At 31.4% G+C, this 12565-nt stretch overlaps 1 protein-coding gene across 10 annotated transcripts in view; it reads left to right on the forward strand.

Annotated features, from left to right (window-relative positions):
* Lap (phosphatidylinositol-binding clathrin assembly protein lap) overlaps window positions 1–12565 on the forward strand; it is a 110526-nt gene that overhangs the window by 54801 nt on the left and 43160 nt on the right. For 6 of the 10 annotated variants that reach the window (XM_074258793.1, XM_074258786.1, XM_074258764.1 and 3 more), the window contains 4 exons: window positions 618–741; window positions 861–950; window positions 1153–1281; window positions 1360–1839. In XM_074258793.1, coding sequence (XP_074114894.1) covers window positions 618–741; window positions 861–950; window positions 1153–1281; window positions 1360–1839 — 823 coding nt within the window. Of the gene's footprint in view, window positions 1–617; window positions 742–860; window positions 951–1152; window positions 1282–1359; window positions 1840–1908; window positions 2090–12565 lie in introns of those variants that run through there. The other 4 variants (XM_074258806.1, XM_074258778.1, XM_074258823.1 and 1 more) reach the window with 4 other exon arrangements.

Here is a 12565-nt window from a genome sequence, read left to right on the forward strand (position 1 = left end):
ATTCTGTAGATAGATTTCTATGATATCTACGGACAAAATAATTTTTCGCTATTGAAACATACTAACTAAAAAACTTCTAGTAAGCGAACCACGTTAAAAAATAAATTCCGTAACTAATATATTTTCCATAGAGATATCGATAAATTTATATAAATATACGCCATACACTGAAAAAAAAGTTTTCTGCTCAGCACCATCTACTTTTTAGTAACGAGTATATCGTTACGGGTACAATCTGTACAGCTACGAGTATTAGTCTGGATAGCGACCGTCAGTATCCATTCGGGTGCCATTCATGATACTATTCCTACCGTTAGTAGACAGTTGTCGTAACCTTACTCTTCTTTAAATACCAACATTTAGATCGTGACAGTAGCAATATCGTATCGTGCAGAGCAGAAAACTTTTTTTTTTAGTGTATTTTTAATACAATTTTATATAATTCTACTGTTTCGAAATGAGAATTGCAAAAAACACGGTCCACTATAACATAACATTAAATATTTAATCTTATGTTTGTAAATCTAATAAATTTTTCTAGAAATTTGAAAGTAAAAAGTTTTCTTAACACTTAATAGTTAGTAAAGATTATCGATTTAAATTATATCAATTGTCAGGTTCAAAAGGCTTCGGATGATTTACTTCAACTCGCTGGGAATCCATTTGCAGATATGTTCGCTTCATCAGAGGCAGTGCCCGTTGTATCAAGCAATATTTCACCCAATAAATGGATAATCAATGGTAAATTTTGTAAACCAAAGTTTAATTTTTTGTTTTTTTTTTTTTAATTTTTCTCATTTCATTAGAAATATAATTTTTATAGATTTATCATATGCATGTAATTTCATTAAATTTTGTAGGTTTCATGGTACCAGTTCTTCCAGCTAGTAATAAATTTGTTACAGATAACAATTTTTCAACGGCGTTTGAGAATCATGATCAGCAAACAAGTAAGTATAAAAAAAATGCTAAAACATCGTCTCTGTCCTTTTTTGTTTTCTTCATTAATGAAAAAAACAAATCGTCTTTAAATGTATTTTATTCCTCATACAGCGTTACTGTTGGCATATTCAATAAAAGATTTAAAGAAAATAACATTGAATGTCTTCGAAATAAGTTTATATAATTGTTTACTGTAACTTTTTGCGCAAGCTGCCATCCAAGATTTAGCTGGATCTATACCAAACCCTTTTATGGCGAACTTTTCTGCCCTCCCATCACAAACTGGAACTACTGCGAATTCTGATTTATTTAATCTACACAATATAACAGAAAACAGTGGTAATGACGTTCACCTCAAAACAGAGGCCGTATTTTACGCTAGTGATCCATTTTTTAACGGTGACTCTATAATTACAGCTACGGAAAATAATCACGGTAGTGTCATTGGTTCTACTATGTTAGATGATGCAAATAAAAGGAAACAAACAAGTGAGATCAATTTTTCTAATGTTTCTGCTACTCCACCACCACGACCGCCACTTCCCTCGGCGAGTACAAATATTATACCAAGTGCTGAATTACCAACTGTAACTGGAGAATCGACCGACCAAATCAATTCAACTAATAATGTCATCAAAAGTGCATATGATGATTTAAATGATCAAATTCGCATTGCTTTAGGTGGTTCTTCTTCTCAAGTATCCACTGAGTTACAATCTTATGTTCAACCAACGCAATCACAAGATCAATACCATCAAAGTAACATAATCACTAATGCAGGAACAACAAGGATAGTTGGACAAAAAATTAGTGATACTACATTTATTTCAAGTAACATTCCTATTCAGAGCTCAGCTTTCATAGGAAGCAACTCTCTCTTAAAACATCCTAATGCAGGTGATAATAATAATCACCCAAAAATCAACAGTATGCATGTATTAAAATAATTTGTTCTTCATTCTACAGAAATACCTCTATAGTTATTTAGAAATCAATATTTTTATTTAATGCAGAAATTTTTTAAATTGGAAAACTTTTCGTTCGTGTTGTCCTCCAATAAATAATGTCTTATTCGACGGATGACTGGAAAAAATAACTAAAAACAGTTGACCTTGCAAGCTATTTCTAAATATAATTCGTAACAAAGCGACTGACAAATTTAATTGAAAATTCAAAAGCTTTTTTTTTTGAAAATAATTTTTTTTTTATATATTTCGACAACCATGTATAAATCTCGAACGATTTTAATGCGGCTCATATTTTTTCGTATAGAGCAAAAGAGATTTTAAAATTAATCGGTACAGTAGTTAGGATCCAAAAAGAAAAAAAAAACTAGGAAAAAAGTTGACCCTAAAGGCCATCCCTGTAACTTCTCGCTAAGTCCAGATCTAAACGCTCAAAATTCTACTGTTTTTATTTTTGAGCTCGAAAAGCTCAAAAACATCATTCTTGTGTTATTTTTAGCTCTCCAAGCTCAAAAAGATAGCTATTCTATGCTAACGAGCTCAAAAGTCTGATGAGATTTAGATACAATACCATTTTTGGAATTTTCGAAATACGATAACTTTTGAATGAATCAATCGATTTTCACGTGATTGATAGCGATCAATATTAATTTTTAAGCTCTTTCAAAGATTTGCAATGATGAAAATTGATTTGATGAAAAATTTCAAAACTGTTTTGAAAAAACACTTGTCGAAATTTTTCGTTTTCAATATTTTACAAACAAATTGACCAATTTTGACGGGATCGGCGGCAATCAATGTGGTTTTTCTAGTTTAAGAACGGATAAGTTTTTAGGATTGATGGGTGGAGCCGTTTAGAACATTCCAAAAAAAACCATTTTTTTAAATTTTATTTTTGAAATTTCTCATAATCTAGCAAACCGAATCGATTAAAATTTTGACGGAATTTAATGGTAATGATACTTTTTGGATCGCCACTCATCTCGATACGATCAGTCGAGTCATTCAAAAGTTATAATAGATTTACATACACATACACGCGCGCGCGCGCGCGAGCACACACATATACAAATATACGGACATCATCGAGAAAACATTCGGGGAAGCTTCCTAGGATCTTAAAACGTCAACATCCGTTCACAGTAAAAAATTATGCGACAATGCGTAAAAAAATTTTGTGTTAAAAATTTTCATGTTAAATTGTAACGGGTTGGTACCGTCCCTTGGTCACCCATTTATTTAAATTTAATAATTAAGAGCACCACTAGAATTTTTATCACGGTTTCCAGAACCAGTCCAAGCAAAAGAGATATCACAGGGTCGAGAGAAATCATAAAAATTTGACATAAATAAGAACAATTAAATTTTGCATTAATTATAAATTTATTTTGACAATCTGACAACAATTAAATCTTATTTTAATACTCACACACACTCTCATACATATAAAAATTGTTTATTCCTAACGATACCCTCATATGGAGCGTCTATATCGCAGTTTCTACCTAAATCGCGCTGTCCACAGGACCCTTATGCTCTATGATACTAACCTCCTCGACAGCCCATGAACGAGGAGTATATACTGTAAAATATTTTTCCACACACACACACAATTCTCAATAAAAATAATTTATCCAAATACACACTTGACTCTAATTTACAATCATTTTAAAATCTAGACTACTTTTACAACGTGACTTCCTGGGAATCAATTTTCCCGGTCCCTAACTTGACTTCGATAAATAATTTTATTTAATTCTGGTCGCTTAGTTATTAATATCACAGCAGCGTTTATTCAACCAAAATTTTAGATTAATTAAAATTTACTCGAATTCAAACTGCCTGAATAATCGGCTTAAGTCTATTATGAATACCAATAAGAATTTGAGATTTAGTCGTCAACTTGGCTAAAATTTCCCAAGGCTAAATTTTTATGTTAATTATTTTTGAAATTATCATACTGGAATTTGACAAATTTATTTATCGAAGTTTATTGAACAAATTTTTTCTATTGATAATTTTACTCTTGTAATTTTTGTTTTATAAATTAATTTACTGCTTAACAATTTTAATATTCTAATTTAAGGAATTTGTATCTATGGTAATTTTATTTTAAAATTTTCGATATTTTCCCAAAAGTAAATTTTAATTATTAGTTTTCATTTTGAATTTTAATTTATTTTTAATTGTTGATTTTATTAGTCAATTTTAATCTAACTTGGATAAATTTCTAATTTTAATTCCCTTTAGTTTTATTTTAATTTCTAATTTATAATAAATTTAATCGACAGAATTTCGCTCGGATGAATGACGCAGTTTAACTCATATTTATCGATATCAAAATTTCTGATTTATAAATTTTAACTTAAATTTATTTGACCAATTTTATAGTAATATTAATTCTAAATTTAACCTCTTTTATTTTTAATTTTGAAATTTTTCAACTTATTAAATTTTCTATTTGTTCAAATTTTATTTTAACTAATTTTAACTTCGACTTATAATTTAGATATTTTATTTAAATTCGAATAATTAATTAATTAATCAAGTAGGGTGATTGGAAGACGGAACTTGGCCTGTGCCTAGAGTTTCCGGGAGCAACGCAATAATTTACTGAGGTTAAATTTTCTGTACGTGAGAATTTTCGACGACTCCTTTTCTAAGTTTGGCTCTCTTTGTCGTTCCCGTGGCCTTCTATCGAGGCAACTTTGTCAGCCAAATCTCACAGCTTTCTCGGTACTCGGGTTCAATTGCGTCGCAACTCGGGATAGAATCAGCAGTGAATTATCTGGAATTTCAGGATAGTTAGAATAGTTATTATAGGATATTTAGGTTGGCTAAATGCCTAGCAATAAATATCAATTTTATATGTTAAAATAATCGCTCTGAAGGTTCCACAGGAAACTCAGAGGAATATTAATAATTACCTTGTATTCCCAAAATTTCGTGCTGGTGTCTCGGGCTCCGGCTTCACAATGTCGCTTTTCGGTGCGCCAACTTCACTTGCCCCTGGTGTGGAATTATCCCCACCCGCGGAACGCTTATTTTCTAGGCCCCGGAACTTATGTTAATTTTTCTATTGTTACTGCGCGAGCATCCTAGACTACAGCGCCCTGTGATCCGTCGATAACTAACCGCGGCTAGGGTGAGGACCTTCAACGGTAATGAAGGAGCCCCATGACAAAATATTTAACACTTTTTTGTGTTAACTTAACACAATAAATGTTAAATTTACACATAAAAATGTGAAATAATTAACATAAAATTTTTTGACGCAATGACGCAAAATTTTTTACTGTGTTGAAAACTCGATTTTCAACAAACGGGGTGAAACCAGTAACTTTTCAACTTTTGAAAATTTTGAATTTTCTTAGCGGGAAATTAAAAATTTGAATACCACTTGACTCTGAAAATAATCTTTAAAAATTTCTTCTATATTGTCGTTTCAAGAAGATTCGCTCACCTTGAATCTTTAAAGAGTTGAAGTAGAAACTTGATAATGGTCGGTAGAGTGAGATTTTCACCCACTAAAAAAACTCCTCTCTCCTTTCCCTTTCGATGTTATAGGAAAGACTGGATCGGAACCGCGTTAGTATAGCTTCAATCCAATCCGTGTTGCGTCTCACGACGCCTGCTCCTGATTGCTGGTCTCTTTCTGCTGTTTTTTCTTTTAAAAGGCGCTGCATATAGGCTGCAACAGCTGACCAGTTATCTTCTTGTTTGAGCATGTAGGTCACCAAGCTTGTGGGGGAGAGCGTAGTGCCTACAATTTCTTCGGTGCCGCTTCTGTAGTCCTTCCACCCAACACACTCGCGCAACCCTCAGAGCGCTTTGTCGCTGCACTGGTGCCATCTTTCGCTGGTAGGTCTTCTATTTTAAGATTTCTGCCCATATCTCCGCTCCATAAAGCAGTCCCGAATGGACTACTTTCAAACGAACTCTTCTCTTTTTGGTTCGTGGTCCCATCGTGTTGGCCATGATCCTTCACGGAAAAAAGTAAACTGTAAAATTCACTCGGATTCCGGTTACTTTTTACAGTTTCAAACTATACAATGGAAATCGGGGTGGCAAAAATGTAAATATTACAAATCTAAATGTAGAAAGTATAAAAGCCACAATTTATAATTTAATATCCAAAATAAGTGATTAGTAGCGGTCACTATAGTAAATAACGACTCTTTCATCTTTAAAAATTACAGTTTCAAACAGTAAAAATTGCCATTTCAATGTGTAGTCTATACTATCATACCGAGTAAATTGTGACTATGACTATAGTAAATAACAACAGTGGTTTTATAAATTTTACAGTTTCAAACAGTAAAAATCGCCATTTTAATATGTATTTTATAATATCACGCCAAGTAATTTTTAAAAATAATAATAGTAAATAACAACCCTGACTATTTAAATTTTATAGTTTTAAATATTATTTTCGGATATAATTTATTAAATTTGCTATCGAGATTAACAAAAAAATTAACAATAAAAAAAAACTATAAATAAAAAAATTTTTTTTTGTCTTTTTTTTGTTTAATTAATATTTTTTTTTTTACATTTTTTATTTTCGGAGTTTTTTAGAGGAGCTGAAGGAGGGGATAAGATTTCAATCATATTTGCATTCATTCACTGTGAAGAAGTCTTACGCTTGCCTTAAAAATAAATTCAGAAAAATATTGCCCTAACCGAGTTTCGAATAGTAACCTTAACGCACGCGAGACTATCACCTAACCGCAACACTATAAAAACGTTGGAAGGTCATTTTTGTCAGAAGTTTTATTAACCACGTATTTCTGGCTATTTTGGCAGTGTTGAAATCGGTGCTGTCCAACACGTGTTAAAAAAGTCATGCGCATTGGCAAAAAAATACAGTCGAGTCGCGTTATGAGCCCTCCTTGTGTCTCTCTCTTATTAACGCGAGTCTGGTTCAAAAACAAAGAAAACAAGCCGGACTCATAACGCGATTCGACTGTAGTACATGCTAATGCTCTGCAAGAGCACTAACGTTACAAATAAGGAGAAGGGGAAGGTCCTACACTCTGGGAGAATTTAACGTTTGAAACAGTAAAAATTCTACTTTTAAAATGTATATTTCACCCGTCGAAGCACATCAATAATTACAGTTCCATCTTTAGCGTTGCATTTAAAATTTACCATTTTACTTTGTAAATATTGACGTTGCTTATATAAAAATTTATTAACTGTAGTTTATATTTTTTAAATATCATACGATCATTTTTTACATACGAAATTATAAATATCAAAGTCAAAGTTCTTAATTATTATACTTTAACATTTTCGACTTTCACATAGCGATTATTACTGTTTGAAATAGTATTTTTTAGCGTATAAACAATAAATTGTAGCATTTAAATAATAAATATTACATAGTGACTAGTAAAATCACGATTTTACTGTTTGAAATGGTAATTTTTATCAGTTGATCATTACTTATTACAACTCGACTATCATTTATTACAGTTTATTTTTTTCCGTGTTGATAGGCTAGATACCGCCTTGATGGCTTTTCTGCATGCACTATCGAGGTGTTCGCGGAAAGATAGTTTCTCGTCTATTATTACCCCTTAAAAGTGCAGCCAGATCGTGCGATTTTTTTACCCCCTCTTTAGCGTCGCGCGCGCCAGGCACACAAGTAAGTGATGCCTGTCTGTGAGTCGGAAAACCGAGCGGAGCCGAGGGAGTCCGAGAAAGGTGAACGAATCGAGGGGAATAAGCCTCCTGCCACACGAAACAGAGGAATAACTCACACAACAGTAGCTCCCTGTTCGTGTGAAATTCTCAGAATCCGATTTCAGCCGAACATACAGCGGGAAAAAGAATACTTTAATTTTTATTAAAATAAATAAATAATGCTTTTTTGTTAAAAATATGTAGGTTTAATTTTTTTTCTATATAAAAATAAATTTTTTTATCAATAAAAATTAAAATACAGAATTTTTTTCATAAAAAATCATTGTTACTTTTTACGCTGTTATTAATAATAATTTATTATTAAGTAATAATAATAATAATAATAATAATAATAATAATAACTGTTATTATTTTTATAAATAATAATAACAATGGTTATTTATAATAATTATTACTAATAATTTTGGTTATTGGGAATTCCCAAACGCAGTTTTATCTTAGTTTTCACATTTTACCGGCAAGACCTGCGATGGCTGCGCGGCGTAAGTGTAAGCTTACGTCGACAGAACTTTGAGATCGAGTCCTCGCCCAAACAAATTTTTTTTTAATATTTTTTTATGTTCGTACAAACAATAATAATAATAATAATAATAATGATAATAACAATGGTTATTTATAATAATTATTGCTAATAATTTTGGTTACTGGGAATTCCCAAACGCAGTTTTTATCTTAGTTTTCACTTTTCATCGGCAAGACCTGCGATGGCTGCGCGGCGTAAGTGTAAGCTTACGTCAACAGAACTTTTGAGATCGAGTCCTCGCCCAACCAAATTTTTTTTTTTTTAATATTTTTTTTTATGTTGCTACAAACAATAATAATAATAATAATAATAATAACTGTTATTATTTTTATGAATAATAATAACAATGGTTTGTAGCAACATAAAAAAAAATATTAAAAAAAAAATATTAAAAAAAAAAAATTTGTTTGGGCGAGGACTCGATCTCAAAAGTTCTGCCGACGTAAGCTAACACTTATGCCGCGCAGCCATCGCACGTCTTGTCAATGAAAAGTAAGAACTAAGATAAAAACTGCGTTTGAGAATTCCCAGTAACCAAAATTATTAGCAATAATTATTATAAATAACCATTGTTATTATCATTATTATTATTATTATTATTATTATTGTTTGTACGAACATAAAAAAAAATATTAAAAAAAAAAAATTTGTTTGGGCGAGGACTCGATCTCAAAAGTTCTGTCGACGTAAGCTTACACTTACGCCGCGCAGCCATCGCAGGTCTTGCCGGTAAAATGTGAAAACTAAGATAAAAACTGCGTTTGGGAATTCCCAATAACCAAAATTATTAGTAATAATTATTATAAATAACCATTGTTATTATTATTTATAAAAATAATAACAGTTATTATTATTATTATTATTATTATTATTATTATTATTATTATTATTATTATTATTACTTAATAATAAATTATTATTAATAACAGCGTAAATAAGTAACAATGATTTTTTTATGAAAAAAAATTCTGTATTTTAATTTTTATTGATAAAAAAAATTTATTTTTTATATAGAAAAAAAATTAAACCTACATATTTTTAACAAAAAAGCATTATTTATTTATTTTAATAAAAATTAAAGTATTCTTTTTCCCGCTGTATGTTCGGCTGAAATCGGATTCTGAGAATTTCACACGAACAGGGAGCTACTGTTGTGTGAGTTATTCCTCTGTTTCGTGTGGCAGGAGGCTTATTCCCCTCGATTCGTTCACCTTTCTCGGACTCCCTCGGCTCCGCTCGGTTTTCCGACTCACAGACAGGCATCACTTACTTGTGTGCCTGGCGCGCGCGACGCTAAAGAGGGGGTAAAAAAATCGCACGATCTGGCTGCACTGCCCCTTAATAGCGCAGGGCCCTTGTTAACATCAGTGTTATTCCATCTATGTCCACAGCGAATGGATTTTCAAAAAACAAGTTTTCATCAGTCCTCGGCATTTTGAGGTCCGTAGAGAAGTATTCTGATCATTTTTTCAGAGTTTGTATTTGTATTTGTGTATACGCAGTAAAAAAATTTTCGTTAAATTTAACACAAAAAATTATGTTAACGTTTTTTTTTATACAAACTTAGTGTTATTTCAACTCAATCCGTGTGTATTGGCGATGTAACATATCTATTTATGAATAGATGCTTACAGTAACTCAGCTCTGTATTAAAAGTAACACAAATCTATGTTAATAGACCTCGAGTATCGGTTCTTAAGTCAACAAGAATAAGTCGCATACTATACATACTATAGTTAAAGCAGGCATCTTCCACGTGATGGAACGAGTATGAATAACACAATTGAGAAGCTGATTTTCAAAAGGGTATCTTTTCATATTTTAAAAAAGCAGTTCTTTGAACTTTTAAATATTAATTACTTCGAGAATTATAAAGATTCCTAAATAAATAAATGAATAAAAAAATTCGATAAAAATATTTAGAATTAAAGATAACCAGTTTTTTGTCTCGATTAATCCAAAATAAAAAGATACCCTTTTGAAAATCAGCTCCTCAATTATAGTGTTATTTTAACACACTCGTAATATAACTTTAACACACTCATAGTGTTAACATACTTTTTGTGTTAAATTTGAAAGTAACATTTAAAAAGTGTTACTTAATTATCGATTAACATTATTGCGTGTTAGAAAAAAAATCGAACAAAAAACAAAAACGATAAGGGATTGCCTTCACCAGGATGGTGACCTCTTCGGGACGACTTCTCTTAACAAGCACGCCAGCCCAACGCTACGAAGGTACAACAAGACCTAACCAGACTCAGACCCATGGTTTTAAGTCATGTTGCCACAGTTAGCTCATTCAGAGATGTGGAAGCTTTTTCTTACGCCCACGAGGATTGAGCGCAGGTTGAAATGGAGAGAGACAAATTATTCTAAAATAAAAAGATTTGAATGAATTAATATAGAGCAATTTGTTAATTCCTACGAACAACAAAACTCACATGACAAACTAGAAATATTAATTAGGTTGGATGAAAGTAGCGAGAGGTTACCAACGTACGTCGCGGAAGATTCGACCAGCTCAGCTTCTGATGGTGGATCCAAATATGTCGACAGGATATTTTATTGATACTGGAGTAAAACTCGTCTAACTTCGTCAACTGTGTGTAGCCAAAGAGAGTGATGCCGGGGCCTCAGTCACGTACTACCCAGTGTGGCCTTGAACCCAAAAACTTTCTCTGATAAACCTTCACTAACTTTCTGGCGCGCAGTAGTACTTCATTAAAAAATCCAAAACGCGTTGTCACACTCCAAATGGGCCATTCATTAATTACGTAAGGGCATTGAGAAGGAGGGGGGTTAAAAAAATCTCTACATGTCCTTATGTTGAGGGCAGGGGCTTGAAATTCATTCTTACGTAATATTTTTTGAATTAAAATTCAATATTAAAAATCTAATTCCATTTTGGATTCCAAAGAGTTTTTTTCTTAAGTGTACTGTCGAATTTTTATTTTTTTCTAAATTTTTTATTGCTTATTTATTGGGAAAAAAAAAAAAAAAAAAAATAACTTAAAATTTCGTATGTTTTTATTGTTATCCATGTTTGGTTCTATAGGAAAAAATTATAGTATATTTTTTCGTGTATTATCGTATTTTATTATTTAAAAAATGTTTCTTTTCTTTTTAAGTAAACTTAAATTATTTCATAATTTCAAAAGTTCCGCGTAGCTCCCATGCTGTTAAACATGGTGATTTCTTATTAAAAAATAAAAATGATGGATCCACATTGAACTGTAAGTTTTAGTGAAACTGATCCTTTTCTAACATAACAGTTTATTATTTAGAAAATCAAGATAGAATCTTACGTAAGAAAGGAAAGGGGGGGAGGTTCGAGAAATCTTACGTATACTTACATGGGGGTATTTTCAGAATTTTCCGTTTTCTCATTACTTTCCAATTAAGATTGGGAACCGAAAAAGAATTCAAAGCTTCCCAGAAAAAATCTATGTCAAACTTTCTCAGAAGGTTTATGTTACTTGAGTTGAAATTCTTTTTGTAATAATAATAAAAAAAAAAAAACTAAAATTTCTGAATATAATGTTAGTACCGGCCAGTCTTGAATTCGCGACAAGAATTTGCTCATCAGACTCATGATTAAAAATTTAAATTCAAATTTGCCCGAGAAACGCAAAATACCACGAGTGCATGCCTTATCTCTTTCTGATACTAAAGAATATGAAAGTGGAGATCCTGAGGAGATTTCTTGATGCACTACCATTTAAGTCTGGACCAAGAATCAAAAGTATCTACAGCAATTTTTCGACAATTTTTAAGTAAGAATCTGCCAAAAATATCGTTAAGTAAAACTTTTGAAATCTGGATACAGATGGTTGATGAAAAATCTTGAATAAAATTTCAACAAAATTTGTCCTTCATTGTTACTGTAATGTTATGTCCGAAATTTAAATCGTTCTCTTGAATTCGAAAGCTTATCTGGAGGTTATTTCAAAAATTACTATTTACTCATGAATTTTTACGATGTGAACATCGTAATTCTCACAAATGATCTTACTAATAAATTACATAAAAATTTTTACGATGCTACTGCCTACAGAATAAAATTTGAGTTATCGAAAAGTTCGATGTTATTAAGTAAATTTTTTTCTCAAAAGAGCAAGTGTATCCTTGTACACTAGGATGCATACTCTATTCAAGTTAAAAAGACAGAGTCCAGCAATTTGCGACGCCACCGCCGAGAAATGAAAAACTTTTATTCGCTATGAGTGTAACTGCAGCGCCGGTTAAAATATGAACTACGGGAAGCTGTCAGAGTATGTTTTTATTTGTATGTCAATAGCAAGAAACAGAAACATAAATAAATATTATCAATAATAGTAAAAAAAAAAAGTTACAAAAAATATGTGATAGTTTTATACAATGATAGAAGGATTTGTTGATATTTAATAAGCTTCATTAACTGTTA

This window comes from Cotesia typhae, unplaced genomic scaffold, assembly GCF_013202065.1.
Source record: "Cotesia typhae breed Kobodo isofemale line unplaced genomic scaffold, CoteBio_Ctyphae contig_127, whole genome shotgun sequence".
Taxonomy (NCBI): Eukaryota; Metazoa; Arthropoda; class Insecta; order Hymenoptera; family Braconidae; genus Cotesia; species Cotesia typhae.